General features: G+C 37.8%; 1 protein-coding gene across 2 annotated transcripts in view; it reads left to right on the plus strand.

Moving 5' to 3' along the window:
* mast3a (microtubule associated serine/threonine kinase 3a) overlaps nucleotides 1–20,884 on the plus strand; it is an 81,677-nt gene that overhangs the window by 52,813 nt on the left and 7,980 nt on the right. For both annotated transcript variants that reach the window (XM_017431351.3, XM_017431350.3), the window contains 15 exons: nucleotides 1,976–2,077; nucleotides 3,722–3,854; nucleotides 6,009–6,094; nucleotides 10,300–10,385; nucleotides 11,127–11,335; nucleotides 12,992–13,130; nucleotides 14,031–14,163; nucleotides 14,253–14,418; nucleotides 14,548–14,649; nucleotides 15,567–15,689; nucleotides 16,556–16,668; nucleotides 16,773–16,954; nucleotides 18,775–18,896; nucleotides 18,984–19,172; nucleotides 20,390–20,613. In XM_017431351.3, coding sequence (XP_017286840.1) covers nucleotides 1,976–2,077; nucleotides 3,722–3,854; nucleotides 6,009–6,094; nucleotides 10,300–10,385; nucleotides 11,127–11,335; nucleotides 12,992–13,130; nucleotides 14,031–14,163; nucleotides 14,253–14,418; nucleotides 14,548–14,649; nucleotides 15,567–15,689; nucleotides 16,556–16,668; nucleotides 16,773–16,954; nucleotides 18,775–18,896; nucleotides 18,984–19,172; nucleotides 20,390–20,613 — 2,109 coding nt within the window. The remainder of the gene's footprint in view (nucleotides 1–1,975; nucleotides 2,078–3,721; nucleotides 3,855–6,008; nucleotides 6,095–10,299; nucleotides 10,386–11,126; nucleotides 11,336–12,991; nucleotides 13,131–14,030; nucleotides 14,164–14,252; nucleotides 14,419–14,547; nucleotides 14,650–15,566; nucleotides 15,690–16,555; nucleotides 16,669–16,772; nucleotides 16,955–18,774; nucleotides 18,897–18,983; nucleotides 19,173–20,389; nucleotides 20,614–20,884) is intronic.

The raw sequence follows: 20,884 nt of genomic DNA on the forward strand, positions 1-20,884 counted from the left end.
CAAAAAGCGAAGCTCTCGATTTACCGGTCGATCTACGTTCCTACCCTCATCTATGGTCACGAGCTTTGGGTAGTGACCGAAAGAACGAGATCGCGAATACAAGCGGCTGAAATGAGTTTCCTCCGCAGGGTGTCTGGGCTCTCCCTTAGAGATAGGGTGAGAAGCTCGGTCATCCGCTGCTCCTCCACGTTGAGAGGTGCCAGTTGAGGCATTTTGTAAAGTAACTCGGGTAGCTAATGTTTGCTAAATAATTATCTGGTTTATCTGTCATTGTAGAAGCCTGCAGTAGGCTGTTTGTTTCACCAATATTAATGCTAACTCTTATTGCTTTGGGCAGAAGTTTTGTATCAAACCAACATTACCTTAAAAACAAGATGAGTGTCACATTTCTAGAAGAGAGGTCATGGCAGTCTGTGGTATTTGCTGCTGGAAAAAATTTCAAACTGTCAACTCAGTCTTTTATTTAACTAAGGAGAAAAGTTGAGGGTAGTTCTTCTCTTTTGGCCAACAGCTGACTGACAGCTTGGGTGGGGGAGCTGTTATGTGCTACTTAGTGCTAAATATAAGGGGAGAAACCCCCATATTGCCTTTGACTTCTCATTAAAAAAAAATTAAACCACAAAAGCAGTATGACAGAACAAAATTATAGTTTAGAACATGGCGTTTAACTACCACGTTGCACCTTGAAACTGGAAATTAACACGTCTGAGCATAAATGCCTTACATATACTGTCAGCATGGTGGTGGAGGGCTGATGATCTGGGCTTGTTTTGCAGCCACAGGATCTAGGCGCCTTGCTGTCATTGAGTTGGCCAAGAAGTCCTGTTTGAAATAGTTTTTAGATTCAGATGTGAGCCCAGCTGTCTGACAGATGGAGCTAGACTGAAACTGGTTAATTGCAGCAGTACAATTATCTCAAATACAACAGCAAATGTACAACAGAATGACTGAAAAAGAAAATAATCAAAGTGTATAAATGTGATCGGATTTCTACCCGATTAAAAATCCCAGACGAAATCTAAAAGCAAATGTCCATGGTCCTCAAAAAGTACTGCTAAATTCCTCTGAGACACTGATTGCCATACAGCCACATCATAAATTTGGTCACTTTGAGTAACTGTTGTTAAAGATGCTTCTATAAGCCATCAATTATCAGGTGGACTTAGTTTTTCAAACACTGCTTCTACAATTTTTGTTTAGTAATTGTTAAGTAGAGGCAGTGGGTTATGTCACATTGTTTCTTTGAGGTTTTATTCACCTCATAAAAATAAAAAAAAACTTCTAAAAACCTTATTTTTTTTGATTTCCTTAAATTTAAAACCCTCAAATTAAAAAAAACGATTTACCATAATTGTGATTTTTAGCACCTGCTAACAATGGTTTTGCATGTGTGTGTACATGCATTTGTAGCGTTGGCAAATTATGTCATGAACATATTTTAATGAACTGGTAAAAAAAAATAATCATTAGATGCACATCTACAAGTGATTAACTTCAGGAGTCATCACAGTCAACTGACCTTTTAATAAAGACAAAAATTCAGCCAATTTGACAGATATTGAGCTAAAATTTGGTGTCGCAGTAGCATCCTCAACACAAACTCTGAGCACTAACACATCATGTAAGATGTCACATTATTTTCAGAATTTGACCAAAAAGACTAAGACTGCTCTCATGAGATAAGAAGTTTAAAACTCTTGCATGAAAAGGTGGCAGGCGATATGCATTCTTTCAAGGAATGCTAGGCTTTTATTTAACCTAAAGTCTTGACTATTAATTCTATCACTAATACTCTTTGAATTTGCTGTTAACATAAAATAGGTGATGTTGGTTAAAGACCCGCAGTCCACTGAAACAACTCCACAAATCACTGCTATCCAAGATAAGACAAAAAAATAAATGCACTCTCCATAGCTTGTGACAATTGGATTTCGTTCCGGTTATAATCTTTCATCCTTTGTCCCATCCTGATCAGGCATATGAGCGGTCAGAGAGCGAAGAGGTGACAATCATCATCAAGCTGGTGAAGAAGATTCTCATCATCATCTCCAGGCCTGCCAGGCTGCTGGAGTGTTTGGTAAGATTTACTGGCAGACTCAGCATTAATCATCCTTACATGAGACCTAATTGAACGTTGTACTGTTTTTAGTGGCTTGAACAAAATATCTCCTGCCTCAGAAGCATTTGTAACAGGTGACTCATGCGTGCTGATAATATGCTGTTTCTGCTGTTGTAATGACCCAGTTGAGGGGCGTAAGAAGCCACCAGCAGCTTTTTCTTGTCACATGATGGTTTCATCATTCGTGATCTTTTAATATTGATATGTATCTTATGCTTCAGAATACAGTGTTCCTAATGATTAAACCAGTTATTAACACTGTGCAATTAATCAAGTTTGTAGTTTTGATTTTTGCTCCATACAATCTCAAAAACAGTCTAATCTACAAAAAACAGTTCTTAAAACTATTTAGCTATATTCCACTTTGTGAGTGTGCTCTGTTCTTGTCTTGCCTCCTGAATGAGTAGCAGCTCTGCCCCCGCTGCTTCCTCTCTGTGTGTAAGAAGCGGGGGGAGGGGACAGACACACACCGATCCCCGCTGCATTCACAATCCATTTTACACCAAACAGTACATTTGAAACAGGACAAGCAATGTCTACTTGATGTCTGATTTGGGAGAACAACTTCCCTGGAAGTTTTGTTAGTAAGTAAAAGGCTGGGACTGCACATGTGACAAGTTGAATGGTCAAACAGAAAAGAGGAGAGCTGTCCTCTTCCTCATTAAAACACACCAGAAAAAGTGAGAGGTGTTTATTACAAACTTTGCAGCTGTATTTGCGCTATAAAAAATCATAAAGCTATGCCTGTTTAGGCGAAATATTTTCAAAACACATTTTTATTCCAGTTAGTCTGTTAACTCGAGCTGAACTTTATGGAAAAAAATAAATTGTTGTCAACTAAACAACAGATAGAAGAGACTGCAGCGTCTTTGTCAATGTTGTCTTAACAGGTGAGACAAATAGAGCAGATTTATAATACTATAGTTTTACACTGTATTTACTTTAATATTTATGAGGTTTCAAATGAATTTTAGGCTCATATGTGAAGCCGTTTTATTTTACGGTATGGATCACTACAAAGAGAACAAGCTCCCGGATACAAGTGGCTGAAATGAGCTTCCTTCATAGGGTGGCCGGGCTCAGCCTTAGAGATAAGGTGAGGAGCTCCGTCATCGTGTATCTTTACTCTTGTATGAAACAAATAGGAACTTGATTTGACAAAAATACTAAAGTTTATGTATAAACTTTAGTATGACTTGCAGGAAGATTTTTAAGCACTGTTTAATGAAGCATGAAATGGTCAAACTCAAAAGCAAAACCTTTTCCTCCTTTAAAATAGTTTTTTCCCCCCTTTTGAATGTTTCTATTACATTATCGTAGTTGGAAAACTACTGAGCGAAGGGCAGTGCTAACCCTGGCACAGCTCAAAACAGTTTTTGTGAGGAGCAAATACAAACAACAAAACAAAGTTTCACAGCTTATTGCTGCCTGTCTGACGGGCTCTTTAGGCAGAAAATGGTAAAACAATTGTTTTTGTTTAAGAAGTTTAAACATCCAGAAAGTAAAATATTCAGCTTTCATCTGCTTTAGCTTTGTTTTCAACAACCATTGCACAATAAACAGATCTTTAATACATCTGTCCCGTCTTTATTTTTTTCCTAGGAGTTTGATCCAGAGGAGTTCTACCAACGTTTGGAGGCTGCAGAGGGTCAAGCCAAAGTAGGCCAGGGCATAAAAACTGATATTCCCAGATACATAATCAGCCAGCTTGGCCTCACCAAAGACCCTCTGGAAGGTGAATGTTTTAATCAGTCTGCCATCAAAGATGTTTTTGCCCATGTCTGTGTGTGTGTGTGTGTGTGTTTGTCGGTCTTTAGCATTACCAAAATATCTCATGAACCAGTTGATGGTTTTTAATGCAATTCCCAGAAAGTAACCCTCAAGGCTCCAGCATACTTCATGAGTCAAAAAGTCATTTTGCGGTCACATGGTTGAGACCACACACACCTTTTGTTGACCTCAAGACACTCTGCTCAGAACTCCCAGGAAGCTCCTCCCTCCTCCTACAGCGTTAAAACAGGTTTCTTCCGGCTACCTTTTCAACTCTTCTGTCCTTATACAGATTTTTGTTTTCCTTATCCAGACCAGACGTATATTATTAAACAGACTGAGACAGTACATGCTGTTTGACATTTGCAAATATGACTGCACAGTAATGAGCGAATGAAGAGAACGTCCCTACGCGGCCCGGCTGAGGCACACTTCCTCCCAGCCACCCGTCTCTCTGCACAGTCTTTTTAAGTTCATAGGTTTCTAAGTTCTGCTGGAACAGTTGTAAAGCCAGCTGCTTTTTCTAACAGCCTTGGCCAGCTGCTTCTCAGTGGAGCAGTAGAAACAAAATGACTCCATTAAAGCTCACTGGCTTTTCTGCATAAATACATAAACACACTCACACAAATTCTGACCAATCACACAACACTTGGTGCAAACCCCTGTGAGAAAAAGTTCAGCCAGGGAATTAGAGCCAACTTCGTGATTTCCTATTGAGTATGGAGCGGCCTTCAGATGTACAGTATATCTGCAACTGATTAACTTTTGGAATTGGCCTCATTCACGATGGCCGCAACAGCTAAGCGACCTTAGCTGACACAGAAATGGCTATACTCCCATGGTACAGGGCCCAAGAGAAGAGGTTATACCATAAATACAAACCCTGAGTATGTTTATACAAGCAAGATTTTAGCCATTGTAACACACAGTTTGACAGATTGTATTTCAGAAGCTTTGTAAGCAATACTGAGTGATTACTAGTGTTAAAAGCTCTTCGCAGGTCTAAAAACACAGCTCCTCCCACTCCTCCTTTGTACAAACTAGCTTTACCTGTTTCTCCAAAATAGCATGCAGTATCTGTGGACTAAGTAAGTAAAGTTTATTTATGAAGGGCCTTTCACAGATAAAACTATCACAAGGCGCTGTACAAAAACACAATAAAATAATTATTAAAAACAAGTGCTAATAAAAAAGATAAAATAAGACAATAAAAACACAATGAAAATAACTTTCAACAGAAACCCTGTTTAAATAAGAAAGTTTTAAAATGCTTTTTAGGAGTCCACAGAGTCAACTAAATGTAGCTGTAGAAGAAGACCGTTCCACAGCTTTGGTGCCGTGGACTGAAAGGCTCGGTCCTCCTTGGTCTTCGGTCTGGTGTGTGGAACAACTAAAAGAGTCTGAGCCTCTGAGCAAAGACAGCAAGAAGCAGTATATTATGTGAGAAGATTACATACGTAATCTGGGGCCTGAGTGCTTTTTATGTTAGTGTAAGAATTTTACAGTAGCCCATGAAAAGAATATAAAATGGGAGTAATGTGAGCTCGCTTTATAGAACGTGTCAGTCTGCCTGCATCATTTTGTATGGCTTGGAGGTGTGAAAGAGATGATTTATCCAAACCAGTAAACAGGGCATTGCAATAATCTAAACGTGATGACACAAATGCATGGATTATTCTTTCCAGTTTAGCAGGAGGAACCATATGTTACAGCTTAGAAATGTTCATTGTTCAGTTCCCAGTGTTTCTTTAATTAATGTTACTGTTATTTAGATTTAAACTAATTCTAAATAGGAAAAATCAGAAAAAATACCTTCTTTTAAAGTAATACTCTTCTTTTCTCTTCAATCATGATGCATCTTTGTATACTGAGAATTGCTTTCTACTAAAACAACCAGCAGAATAGATCATAATTCAGCTGAGTCAGTAGATTTTATTTAGCTTCACAAGAAATTTAGCTATAGCTGCCTATAAAAGTCTGATAGTCTGAAAGGTGTCTGATTTCATTTTATCCAACATCATTCTTAAGCATTAATGCAGCTAAATAAATCATTAGCATCTTCACTGCTAACCATTTACAATCATTCATTCGTTAAGTGGTGCCTTCTTTGCTTTTACAGACATGGTCCATCTTGAGCCAACGAGTCCAGGCCAGAGATCAGCAAGCAGAGAACCCGATGACTCAAGAGATGCAACACCTGTACAGGTATGAGCTCACATTAGGCACAGGCTAAATAAGTGGAGAGCTTAAAGGCATTGGAAGCTGCATTGAAGAAATGGTAAATCTGGCTGGACAGAACTGTAAAACGCAGTGGTGGTCTTTTGATTAAAACATATTTTAAAGCAGGGGTCACCAACAAAGATTTCTCAAGGACTGTAGTTTTTCTCAGTAGACTCTGCTGGGGTCCGCTTCTGCTTTAGAAAGTACATAAATAAGTCCTTATTTGAAAGCAGTTTTATTTGACTATTAAATATTTATGCAGTCACTTATTTCACATTACCTGTTTTTATTTAATTGGCATTACTCTGTAGAAATTTGATTTAACCTTATTGAATAGGGATTTTTAAAATATTGTTTTTTGTCAAAAAGTCAAGTCAAATTTATCTATTTAGCACTTTTCAGCAACAGGGCAGTACAAAGTGCTGTACAACATGTGAACATAAAAATACAGTCATAAAACACACAACGATATCGAAGATATAGAGCTAACATATCTAAAACATGAGACACTAAATAAGACTAAATCGTACTAAAGATAAACCAAAGATAAGCTGAGGAGAACCAAACTACAATATAACATAAACTAAACTAGAATTTAAAAACCCTCAGCCGAACAGAAGCCATGAAAACACACACCCATTTTAAAGTTACATAAAAATACAGAGTAAAACTTACCTAAAACAAGTCATACTAAAAAAAAATAATAATAAAAAAAACGAGGAAAACCAAACTAGGATATGATGACTAGGATTTAAAAAACCTTAGTTAATGAGACGTGATAAAAGCTGAACTATAGATACCAAAGGCTAACTAAGGGTACCGATGGCCAGCTAAGAGTTAAAAACATTTTAATAGTTTAATAAAAGGTCTACGCGGTAAAACCTAAGATAAGTAAAATAAAGGTACTGTAAGGCTAACTAAGAGTACCAAAAGCCAGCTAACAGATACATTTTAATAGAAACAAGATAAACAACTTAGATAAAACAGTAAATAAAAAAGTAAATAAAATGAAATAACAGATAAGAGCAGTGTGGGTCAGCTTTAAGGAAAGGCAGCAGCGAATACAAAAGTCTTCAGATTTGATTTAAAACAGCTAAGAGTTTCAGCAGACCTGCAGCTTACGGGGAGTTTGTTCCACATTTTAGTAGCATAAAAGCTGAAAACTGCCTCTCCATGTTTAGTTCTGACCCTGGGAACAGAAAGAAGGCCAGTCCCTAATGACCTGAGGGCTCTGGGAGGTTCATAGCATATCAGCAGATCAGAAATGTATTTTGGTCCTAAACCATTCAGTGCTTTATAGACCAATAATAGTATTTTAAAATCAATTCTTTGACAGACAGGTAGCAGTGCAGAGATCTAAGATCTGGGGTTATATGATCCCTTTCCTTGGTCCTTGTGAGGACTCGAGCAGCAGCATTCTGAATTAACTGCAGCTGCCTGATCGTTTTTTTGGGGAGACCTGTGAGCACAGCATTACAGTAGTCTAATCTACTAAAAATAAATGCATGGATACGTTTTTCTAAGTCCTGCTGAGACATTGGTTCTTTGATCCTCAATATATTCTTTAAGTGATAATAGGCTGACTTCAGAACTATTTTTATGTGGCTGTTAAAATTCAGGTCTGAGTCCATAACTACTCCCAGATTTCTGACTTGGTTACTAGTTTTTAGCATCACTGATTGAAGCAGAGTGCTAACTTGTAGTCTTTCATCCTTGGCTCCAAAAACTATTATTTCAGTTTTGTCTTTGTTTAACTGAAGAACATTTTGGCACATCCAGTCATTTATTTGGTCAATACATCTGGTCAACGCTTGAATTGGACTATATTCTCCTGGTGATATGGTTATATAAATGTGCGTGTCATCCACATAATTATGATAACATATTTTATTGTTCGTTATTATCTTAGCCAGTGGGAGCATGTAGATATTGAACAGCAGGGGGCCCAGAATGGAGCCTTGGGGAACCCCGCAGGTCATTTTTGTTTGCTCAGATTTGTGGTCACCTATAGACACAAAAAAGTCCCTGTCTTTTAAATAGGACTCAAAACAATTTAGCACCGTACCAGAGAGTCCCACCCATTTCTCCAGCCTGTCTAGTAATATGATATGGTCAACCGTATCAAATGCAGCGCTGAGATCCAGTAATACTAGGACTGTAATCTTACTGTCATCTGTATTCATCCAAATGTTGTTGCAGATTTTAACAAGAGTGGTCTCAGTGCTATGATGTGGTCGAAAACCAGACTGAAAGACATCAAAACAGTTGTTCAATGTCAAGAAGTGAAGAAGTTGTAGGAAGACCGCTTTTTCAATGATTTTACTCAAAAAGGGAAAGTTTTATATAGGCCTGTAGTTGCTTAATAGTGAGGTGTCAAGGTTGTTCTTTTTTAAGAGTGGCTTAATGACGGCCGTGTTTAGGGCCTGTGGGAAAACACCTGAGAGCAGAGACATATTTACAATCTGTAGAAGTTCCATGGCCATACAATTTGAGACATTTTTGAAAAACTTCGTCGGCAGAGTGTCAAGGCAACAGGTGGTGGATTTCAGATGGTGTATAATATCATCCAGGATTCTATAGTTTATGGGGTAAAATTGTGTCATGGTATTGGAATCAGGATTAGGTGGACACAGCGATAACACACATCCTGTACTTGACATAGAGGAATTTACTGATTGTCTAATTTTCTGAATTTTTTCTACGAAGAAATAAGCGAACTCATTACAGGCACGGTTAGAAAGAAATTCAGGTGGTGCTGACACAGGGGGGTTTGTTAGTCTATCAGCAGTGGCAAACAGGTTTCGTGCATTATTGCCATTTTTAGCAATGATGTCAGAAAAGAATGATTGCCTTGCATTTTTTAGTTTCAAGTTATAGGTACTCAGTCTGTCTTTATAGATTTCATAATGAATCTGCAATTTTGTTTTCCACCACCTGTGTTCAGCTTTCCGCCACTCTCTTCTTTCTGCTCTAACCAGTGTAGCGTTTCTCCACGGGGATCTCCTTTTAGCATTAACATTTTTACCTTGATGGGAGCAATGACATCAATGATATGTGTAGTTTTGCCCATGAAATGATCTACAAGCTCAGTGACTGAAAGCCAAGATGGGGATGGTGCAGAGAGAAAAGCTTGGGCAAATATTTTGTTAGTATTTTCACTGATGTACTCTTTTTTTTAATGACTTCTGCCTGGACATTTTTGTTAATAGCAATAGTACTCGCAAAGAAAACACAGGAATGATCAGAAAGAGCAGCATCTGTCACCTTAACCTTAGAAATGTTCAGGCCTTTGGAAATGACTAAATCCAAAGTATGCCCTCTGTTGTGTGGAGGCTCTGTGATATGCTGAGTTAATCCAAAATTGGCAAGGATACAACACAGTTCTTTGGTCTCTCTGTCATTAGGGTTGTCAAAATGAATATTAAAATCCCCAGCAATGACTATGCAGTCAAAGTCAACACAGATGATACAGGTCAGTTTATATTGACCATAACTGATTTATAGTCACAATAAGAGGCTAAAACATTCAAGGGGGTGAATACTTTTTATAGACACTGTACTTAAGAAGGTTTTAAGATAAGTTAAAGATGATTGCAGTAAAACTGAGAAAGGTTCAAGATGCCAGCAACATAATTGTGAAGAGTTTGAGGCAAGTTCAAGATGCCTGCAATGACACCATGGCTATTTTGAAAGAAAATTTGTCATAAACATTTTTTGTTACATGTTTAAGATTCCAGCAACATGGCTGCAAGCCTCTACAATTCAAGTGAGGAAACTGAAGGCCCCTGCAAATAGTTTGAGACATTTTGTAGAATCAGTCACTAATGTTATTTACCAAGTAGTTGTAGCCCAGGGAGAGGACTGCAGGAGGACTCAGTTTAAACCTCACAAAAAATTAAACATTACAGAATAGATTTAAATTGGGTTATTTTGAAATAAACACATGCCAAATATGTTAAATACCATGGTACTTTATAGTTTTTCCTTTTCACATTGTTTTCATCCTTCAATACACCTCGTCCATTGTTGATCATTGTGGTAAGAAGTGAAGCACTCATTTGGTCTCAAACAGCTTTCAAATGAATATTGTGAACTTATCTAGTGCTCCGATTCATAGGTACCAGATATGATGCAGCAGTTGCACTTCATTAATTGTTTCCTTTTTTTTTATTTGGATGTGTGTCATTCAGAGCCGAGCAGCCTGCACCCCTCCTCGCAGAAAACCACTGGAGAGCGACTTTGAGACTATAAAGCTCATTAGTAATGGCGCCTATGGGTAAGACAGATTTCAGTGTTTTGCTACGAGTGGGGGAAAAAAAAATGAGGATGTTTTGGAATGTTTTTGTGTTTGCACTTCTGAACAGAAGTTCATCTTCGTTGTTTTTCTTTTTGGCTGTTCCCTTTTCAGGGGTCTCCACATCGAGTCATCCTCCTCCATCTAACTCTGTCTTCTGTGTTCTCTATCTTCACGCCAACTACCTCCATGTCCTCTCTAACTGCAACCATATATCTCCTCTTTGTCTTTTTCCTGACAGCTGCATCTCTAACATCCTTCTTCTAATATACCCACTGTCCCTCCTCTGCACATGTCCAAACCATCTCAGTCTGTCTCTCTAACTTTATCCCCCTGTCGTTCAACCTGTGCTGTACCTATGATGACCTCATTCCTAATCCTGTCCATCCTTGTCCCTCCCAAGGAGAACTTCAACATCTTCAGCTCTGCCACTTCCAGTTCTGTCTCCTGTCTTTTTAACAGTCCCATTGTCTTCAAACCATACAACATAGCTGCTCTCACCACATCTCCTCTTTTTCTAAATCCACAAAAACACAATGAAGTTCTTTCTGACCCTCTCTGTATTTCTCCATCAACATCCTTAAAGCAAAGATGGTATCTGTGGTTCTCTTTCTTGGCATAAAACCATACTGCTGTTCGCAAACCTTTTCTTCCTGTCAAATCATCTCTCACTTTTTTACTGTAACCTTTCTCATTCTGTTTTTTGCCTTCTTTCCCATGTAGAGCTGTGTATCTGGTACGGCACAAGGAAACTCGTCAACGTTTTGCGATGAAGAAGATCAACCGGCAAAACCTGATTCTTAGGAATCAAATCCAGCAAGTGTTTGTAGAGCGAGATATCCTAACTTTTGCTGAAAACCCATTTGTAGTGTCCATGTTCTGTTCTTTTGAGACGCGAAGGCACCTCTGCATGGTCATGGAATATGTTGAAGGTAAATCTGTAAATGGATGATGCACTCTTAAGGCCCCATTCACATAGAACATTTTTTCTTTTGTCATTTCAGCCTTGCGTCAACATGGAAACAGTGTTTTAGGAACCTCAAAATGTTTTGTTGGTTTTTTTTGTTTTTTTGTCTTTAAACTGGGTTCCAGATTTTAAAAAATCTTGAAACACCACCCTTATGTATACTAATAGACCAGCTGTCTCCACCTTCTCTTGTTGTTGGGAACTAAAGCCAGCAGGAACTGTTTCACAGAAGCTGGCATGTTGTATTTTTGGAACCAGACACTAGAAATATGGGGCTTTAAGTCCCCCGTACACAATCATGGTGTTACATGACAATATTTAAGTTAACTTCAATACAATCATAATATTAACTAATTACAGCTAAACATATTAGAAAATTTAATATCTGACCATACAGCAACAAGGAAAGAACTACATAAATCATCAAAAGTCAACACCTGAAAAAAAGTTATCTGAGGTGTTTTATTTTTTTTCACAAGGACAATGTTCTGTTTGTTTGTATGGAGAGACCTGTACTTAAAACATCTACTGGAACCAGCCAACATGGAAGTTGGTCCCATTCTAGCCTCAGTGCCTGGATTTTGTTCTAAGGCCTACTTACTTACTTACTTACTTACTTACTTACTTACTTACTTACTTACTTGCTCATTTATTCAATTATTTATTCACTCATTCATTAGTTAATTTATTCCAGTCTATGGTGTGGACAGCCTAAACTCAACTTTTTAAAAACATTGATCTAATAGTCCCACTTCCTGCCTAACTTTAACTCCAAGCATGACAGATGTAACAACAACAACAGATGAAATACTTGTGTTTGTGCTGCAGGTGCTTGTTTCTCAACTTCAGCAAAACCTTTGAGTACTGTATTACTTTAATGAACAGTCAAGACTGATGAGCAATAAAATTGCCTTGAAGAGAGCAGACCAACAACAAAAAAACTTTTTAATAATACGAAATAAACTTTTTAACTTTATTGAACTGTCAACAATTCTAAAACAAACATTTTAAGGGTAAAAAAAAACAATAATATACATTTAATTTACAATGAAAAACGGGAAATGAGAATAGTCTTGAAAGACCAACACTGGTGTATAAAGCCAGATATATTTTGAACATTGTGAGGAAAATCCTCTCCAGCCGTTCCTTGCTGGATGCAGGACCTGAAATCATTCATTGTGTCCACGTATTAGGATTGACACAACTCCAAATCAGAAATGGTTTCATGTTACCTGAAGCAGAAGTTTCACCTTGTTGTAATTCCACAAGAAGGATTCGGTTTTTGCCCTTGTATTTGCTATCCTTGTCATTTTCTTACTTTTATTTCTGGTGTATTTTCATGGCAGTGTTACAGCACCATATACAGGCCTGACATGGATATTACAGCATTTTGGGTCTTTTTTTGTGTTTCTGTGTGGAAGAAAACATTTCTCGAAACAGTGTTTACCAAGATATTTTTAAAAACAAAAAACTTTTTTTCGGAAGAAATCTTTCTTGTGTGGATGGGGCCTAAGACACTTAGATTAAATAGTGCTTTAAATATATTATTTCACTTGTAAAATCTATTTGTATCTGCATAAAGCGTCTGACCTTGCTGTCTGTTTGACCTCTTTGTTCTCAGGTGGAGATTGTGCCAACCTGTTGAAGAATATCGGTCCTCTCCATGTTGACATGGCCAGGATGTATTTTGCAGAGACTGTCCTTGCTTTAGAGTATCTTCACAACTATGGCATTGTGCACAGAGACCTCAAACCTGACAAGTAAGCTCCTGCCAGCAAAGCATAGGCAATATTTACCAATTTACCACTGCTTTCACGAGTGCTTTTCCAACCTTTCATCATTTTAATCACCCATTCTGGGATGTATGTCATGAACCACTGGACAAATTTTAATGAAAGTTGCAGACAGTAATCATTACATGTACATCTAGAACTGATTAAGTTTTGGAATCAATTAAATTCAAAATGGCCACCACAGCCAACCAACCTTAATAAACACAAAATTGCTATAACTCAATCAGCTTTACAGATGTTGAGTATAAATTTGGTCCAGTAGTAGCTGAAGCTGATCCCCAACCCATATTCTAAATGCTTAAAATTGTCCAAGATCTTTGCTTAAAATTTGGCAATTAACTATTTGGAGTCAACTTTGTGTGTCTTTTAGCAAGATATCTCATAAATCACTAGAAAGATTTTATTGAAACTTTCAGGAAATTATCACTGAATATTCATCTACAATTTTAAAAAAACTTTTGGAGCCAACCTAATTCAAGATGGTTGCCACAGCTAATCAACATCATCCATCCACTCATCCATTTTCTATACCTGCTTTTCCATCCATGCAGGATCGTGGTAGAGCTGATGCCTGTCTCCAGCGGTCATTGTGCAGCCAACATAAAAAGGCTGTAACTTAGTCAAATTTACAGATCTTGAGCTAAAATTTGATGCAGTAGTACACACTGCACAACACATGCATTTTGTGACATCACATGAAATCACGCATAACGTTATTTTTAAGGTTTCTCCACATTAGATGATCTTAGATCCTAGCATAAAAGGTGGTGGGTGATATTCATTCTTTCAAGTTGTTTTTTTCCTAAGTCTAAAAATATTTATGCTTTCAGGTCTCATGAAATACTTTTGTGCTTTCCTCCGCTCTAGTTTGTTAATCACCTCCCTGGGACACATAAAGCTGACAGACTTTGGACTGTCAAAGATTGGCCTAATGAACATGACAACCAACTTGTATGAAGGACACATTGAAAAAGATACCAGAGAATTTATTGACAAGCAGGTTTGTACCTTCTCTTGTTTTGTTTTTGAATTGTATTTTTAAACTAAAGCACACAATTATTTTTGTTCCTTTGTTGTCCTTGTGTTCAGGTGTGTGGTACTCCAGAGTATATTGCTCCTGAGGTAATCTTGAGGCAGGGGTATGGGAAACCTGTGGATTGGTGGGCCATGGGTATAATCCTTTATGAGTTCCTTGTGGGCTGTGTGCCTTTCTTTGGAGACACACCAGAGCAGCTCTTCGGTCAAGTGGTTAATGGTAACCCCCTCAAAAATCATTTAGTTCGCTGAGTTATCAGTCTCTTTATTTTATTATTGTCAAAATAGTGTCTTTCTAGATATATTTCAAACCTCATTTTGGAATATTGGCATGTGCTTCTTTGTTCAGATGAGATCATCTGGCCAGAAGGAGAGGATGCATTGCCAGCTGATGCCCAGGATCTCATCACCCGACTGCTAAGGCAGAATCCTTTGGAGCGTCTTGGAACAGGTTGGTGAACCTAGTTCAGTGTTATGAACTTTTAAAGCTCAAGAAAAAACAAACAAAAAAAACTCCAAAAAGATTGTTACCCTAATATGAGGGGTCTTAGAAAGAGGCAACAACTTGGAAAATTCAGATGAGTGTAAATTTAAAGTAACTTTTTCATAAACACTACGGTTTTGTTTGTATGGGCACAATTTCACAACTTTTTGGGCTTTGTTTTTGTCCAGCAAATATTGGTACATGGGAGCGCTTCTAAGACTGAAGCAGAGCTAACTGGTAAAACTATTTTTATTTTTTGTTGGTAAACCGATGTGTACTGCAGGCCTGAAGGCAGCAGAAATCTTGGGGCATTTTTTATTTTTTTTTACCCTTTTCATTTTCACAACATAAAGCTGAAGCTAAGCTGAATCCTGTAACTGTTAATATTTTCATAAATAAAGTTGTACTGTCGTATCTCATTGACCTGCGAGACTAGCTGATGACTCAAATCTGTGAGAAAATAGGCAATTTGTTTTTGTTGCAGTCTGACGGAATTCTGTGACCAGTGAGGCATGTGGCTGCGTTTTGAACAGCCGTTCAAAATTTGATTCAAAACTCAATCAAATTTTTAAAAATTCTAACTGGTTTCACATGTAAGAATTCTTGCAACTTATAAAATTGGATGACATAAAAAGTTATGCAGCTTAAAGGTATAATCTGGTTTTTGGCTGCATGACTCAAAATTCTCTAGGTATGTTAGTTTCAAACATTTAGAAAAGACAATACGCCCAGCAAAGAGATACTCTTTATTGTTCAGCTAACTTTTTTACCTGTGATACATGAGCTCCTTAAAAAAGTAGTAATTTACAAGACATCAAAGTTCCAGCTGTCTTTGACTAAAATTGGCACCTGACCAAGTGAACTTTGATTAATTTTTCCTTCAGGTGGAACCACAGAGGTGAAGATGCACATGTTCTTCCTGGGCCTGGACTGGAATGGTCTTCTGAGACAGAAAGCTGAGTTCATACCTCAACTAGAGTCAGAGGAGGACACCAGTTATTTTGACAGTATGTGGACTATTTGACATATAATCATACAGTATCTTTCATAGGCTAATATAAAATACCCAACTACAGTAAACCCTACTGTAATAATTTTTCTGTTGGGTTTAATTCGTCCAAACGCCTCTGTTTATTAATCTGGAGAATATTATTTGTAGATTTCCAGTGTTACAGAGAGAGGTGGCTCAGAAAACTGGTGCTGTTTTTTAAGAAAATGTTGTTTTTACTGTAAACATTTTCTTATGAACAGTCAAATTTTCAATTCTGTCAGAAAGTGCCTTCTAACTTTAATAAAAGTCTAATGTTTCAGCAGCCAAATGATTACTTTTGTGTTGAGCAGCATTCTTTCACTCAGCAGTCGTTTAGACTAAAATGCAGCAGGATTGAACTGATTGATTCAACAGAAAAGATATTTTTAATTTAGAAATTTAAAAATCTATTAGGCACTGAGGGCATCATGGTGGATCTTCTCGCCTCACAGCAGGAAGGTTGCAGGTTCAAAACTCTGCTGCAGCTGCTTTACTTGGAGTTTGGAGTTTACATGCTCTCCCTGCACATGAGTGGGTTTTCTCTAGGTACTCTGGTTTCCTCCCTCAGACCAAAAAATGCATGTTAGGGTCACTGGTAACTCTAAATTGTCCCTAGATGTGAGTGACATTATGAACGGTTAGTGCTCTCTGTGTCCCTGTTTAGAAATTTGTATCAGCCCACAAAACCAGAATTGGTGCATCTCTAGTTTAGACACAAATGAGCCTAAACTTTTGGTAGAATTGTTTACCAACTGGTTACCAAGATAAGAATGTGATACCAGATGTTTGGTGTTTTTCTGGCTTTATGTCACAATTTCAGAATAAAATATGTGTTTCCTGCAGTGCGATCAGAGCGCTACTGTCATGTAGCCTCAGATGAAGATGATGAAACCAATGATGATGAATCATCTCTGGAGCTCAGACAGTTCTCTTCTGTAGCCCACCGGTTCAGCAAGGTGCTCCTTACCACTCTCATCTGTTTAATGTTGGTTACTCTGGATAAAATGACAAAAAATTATAGAAGAAAGAAAAAATATTCATCCGAAGTCTCAATTTGCAGGTGTACAGCAGCACGGAACACCTGTCCACATCCACCCCATCCAATCAGAGTCTTTCATCGTCGGAGCGAAGCCACAGCGAGGAGAAGGAGGAGCGATGGGAGGGCAGGGGAGTCCCCTGCCCTGGTGATGGACACAAACACTTGGCTAGTGGAGACAAAAGGGCAGATGGACACAGGGGGAGGTAAGAGCTTGAAACTAGTGATTTCCTTATGATGAGAACAAAATTAAAAGCCTCTTCTTTGTATAATTTTCCCTCCATCTGTTAGCTCTGAATTTTACTCAGAATATATCAAATAGAACTAAGGATTAACCTCATTAAATATATTTGTGGAAAATTACCTGGTACTATAAGGACAAATATTTTAAGTGTTTTTAAAGTAATATGATAATGTCAAAAAAGTGTTCTTTATTGTTTTGTTTTTGTTGTTTTGGGGAAGTTGTCCTAATTAGATTTGGTCTGTGTTTGTGAATGTGTTTTACAGTGTCAACAGGCATTTTTGTAAAACTGCAATGTTTCTAAAACACAAAGTTGGAAGAAAACAAAAGTGAAAAAAATGATCTGGTTCTTTCCTTACTGCTATGACTTTACATCCATGCTAAATCTGTTTACCCCCCCTGTGGCCTTCGGGTCAAATGGACCCAAAGTTACAAGGGCTTCTCTTCCTCTCTTCAGTTACAAGGGCTTCAGGATGGTTAGATATCGCCCATGTCTGTGTGTCATATTGGCAAAATATATTATGAACCAGTAAACAGATTTTAATAAAACCTTTAGAAAGGAGTCACTGACTGTACATCTACAATAGGTTAACTTTTGAAGTCATCAATTCAAGATGGCTGCCACAGCCAACTGAGCCTACAGACCAAAAAAATGGCTATAACTCAATTTTACAGGTATTGTGCTAAAATCTGGTCTGTTTGTTGCTGTTTCACAACACAGACCCCAAGTGTAAGTCATTGCTTGACATGTTTACTTAAACCTTTAGCATTAAATGTTGGAGTCAGCTATGCTTGTGTGTTAATAAAATATCTCATGAAACACTGCACACGTTTATTGAAACTCCCAAAGTAATCCTTGGAAGTACATTTACAACTGATTAACTTTGAGTCATCTCAATTCAAGATGGCTGCCACAGCTAATCAACATTATCCAACACAAAAATGCGTGTACAGTGTTATGGAATTTTCAATTAACAAGGAGGTCAACAGAGAGTTCTGTCTTTCAGGATTTTATTTAATTTGTTCAACTGAGAGTTAATTCAACCGACCAGAAGTCAGCAGAATGAAATCTGAAGCACACAACAGGTCATTCTTCCTTATAGGCTTGTAGGCACATCCTAGTAAAGTTCCATACAGTCAGGGGGAACAAAGAGCCAGATATGCTCCTTTCAGTTGGCAGTTCAAAAAAGAATTAAAGGTGTAGTTTTCCTGAAAGGAGTAAAAATTACCCGCTGAGTTTCATGCCAGAGTTTTAAACTAAGAAACTAAGTTCACCGTATGTTGAGAAATGGAGTAGTAACCTTGTTATTTTCAAGGTATTTTCAAACCTTGCAGCCTTCCAACCTTGCAGTTTTTCAAACCTCAGCTTTTACTACACCAAAGTTTAGCTTAGTATTTGAGAAATTGACTGAATTAGCTGTTCTTGTGTTGGCAAAAATGTTTGCTCTCAGTTGGCTGTGGTACCCGTCTTAAATTGGGTTGACTCCAAAGGTTAATTACTTTTAGCCAATGATCCAATACATCCAATGATTATTTTCTGCAAATTTCATTAAAATATGTCCTGTGGTTCATGAGATATTTTGCTAACGCTACAGTCAAACCTACTACCAAAGTCTTGTGGTGCAAATGCAGACCCCCTGAAAAATGTTTAGGATTTTCTGGGCTCTAGGTTTTGTGTGGAAACATTGAAAAATGTCTGGTATTTCTTTCTTTGTTGAGTTCCTAAAAGAGAAGCTAAGTGTTATTGAAATCCTGGTATATGTATTCTGCGTTTTTCCTGCATAGTCTCCGTCCACGAGCTTCATCCAGTTCTTCACATTCAGAGCGCAGTGCCAGCCCGCTGGTTGTAAACAGCACCCAAAGCTTTGACATCACACCTCGCGTTTCCATTCCTGCTGACGAGGAAGGTAAAACCCAAATACAGAAACTCTGTTCTGTGCCTGTTTTACATCAGTGAAACGCCAGTGTTCACACATACCAGTGCCTTCTGACAGATGGGATGATTTCCAACCTGCGGCGGATCCGTCTCCGGAGCAACAGCACTGGAACAAGGCCTTCGTTCCGCAGGGGGGCGTCCCGACGGATTCCACATCAGCTTGAGACCCCGGAGAAATTCAGATCCCCAGCTGGAAATGTCCCCAAGTCTGCTTCAATTTCTGGCCTTTCACTCATCATCACACCTGGTAAAGGAGTGACTGTAATCTGTATGTGTGGAAAGAAGATCTTTATCAAAACAGCTGAAATGACACTAAAGGTCAAAGAGTGTTTAAAGAGAAAAGGTGTAATGGTAATTATTAAGGATACACCAGTTAATCTGCTTGTGACCAGAGTCAACTGGTTTTCAGATCGATTAGAGACCGGCCAATCCTATTTTTTTAAAAATCCCAATTTCTTTTTCTTCTGTTCAGTGAACACACCCCTGCTTACAGTCATCGAAGTTTTTATCAAGCGAAGAGTACTCATTTAGCCATTTGAACTATCTGTACTGTGCTATCTGTTGGATGTTTAAAATTTAAGTCAGATGCAGTAGAAAAGGTATTAAAAGGCTACAAAAAGGAAACTATATTTTCTACAGATTTGTATCTGCTGTTCAGCTCATGGTTTACTTTTAAGTACCAGATGACAGTAGAAGTCCAGCTTGCTTTTAGAGCAGAGATTTTAGCAGACAAGAAAAAGAATGCTCTATTTTATCATTATGAGCCTCCATCCTGTATCTGTTATGGAATAAGCTGGATTACAAAACGTCTGCAGTCTGTTGGAAAAGTTTGAGAGAAGGTAGATTGGATTTGTCATCTTGAAAATTTATTGCTGTACTACTGCTGTTCCAGTTAGCGATGCCACACTTTATGTTAAATATAAAAAAATATTTAAGGCATGTAAACATCAACCTATATTCATTTTGTCTAAATTTATCTGAAATAGTATTAATAGTATAAAATTGTATTAATATGTATTATTAAACAGTGTTTATGATAAGAAATTCATTAAATTACAGTGTAGTTTCATTAAAATGAATGAATGACTGACATAAGCTCAAAAATCAGAAACTGGAATCCGTCAACAAAAACTATTAAACATCTATTAGTTACATTTATTTCCACTAAAGCTAGTCTTTAGTTTCTGTTCATTTTTAAATTAGAATCATTTTTAAAAATCTGTTTAATTTAGTGTTATGTATGCAGATGTGTTAACAGCCTGGCATGGTGTAATTTACACAACAAACCATAAATACTGATAATGTGGTTGACATTATCAGTTTCTCTTAGTACAAAGTTTTCTTTCTTTCCATTGCTCTTTTTTTGTCTGATCAGACATTGAATGCAGCATAAAAAATGGCTCTCCTATGCACGACTCCTCTGATTTTCTCTCTGATCATAATTTTTTTCTATTCCCAAACCAGATGATTCAGCTGGTCCCCCTCTAAGTCCCAAATCATCTTTGTCGCTGTCATCCAACCCCTCATCCAGGGACTCGTCCCCCAGTCGGGACCTGTCCATCAGCATCAGTTGCCTCAGGCCTCCAGTGGTCATCCACAGCTCTGGGAGGAGGTTTGGTTTTGCTCTGCGAGCTATCAGAGTATACATGGGAGACAGTGATGTCTATACTGTCCATCACATGGTCTGGGTATGTGTACTCAAATTTAGTATTGCTTTTACTCTTGTATAACATGTGGTGTTGTATGAAATATATAGATATGAACATATGATGTAAAATATACAGTAAGTTAAATAACTTAAAATTTTGAGTTGTTAAGATGTAGTTCTAAAACTTACCACTTTTAAAGCCATAAAACTTACTTCATTTAGTATACTGCGGCATGACAGTGTGAAAAACATTTGTATTCACCCCTCTTTACTCTGATACCCCTAATTAAAATCCAGAGCAACCTGTTCCC

Source organism: Kryptolebias marmoratus, linkage group LG20 (genome assembly GCF_001649575.2).
Source record: "Kryptolebias marmoratus isolate JLee-2015 linkage group LG20, ASM164957v2, whole genome shotgun sequence".
NCBI classification, from domain to species: domain Eukaryota; kingdom Metazoa; phylum Chordata; class Actinopteri; order Cyprinodontiformes; family Rivulidae; genus Kryptolebias; species Kryptolebias marmoratus.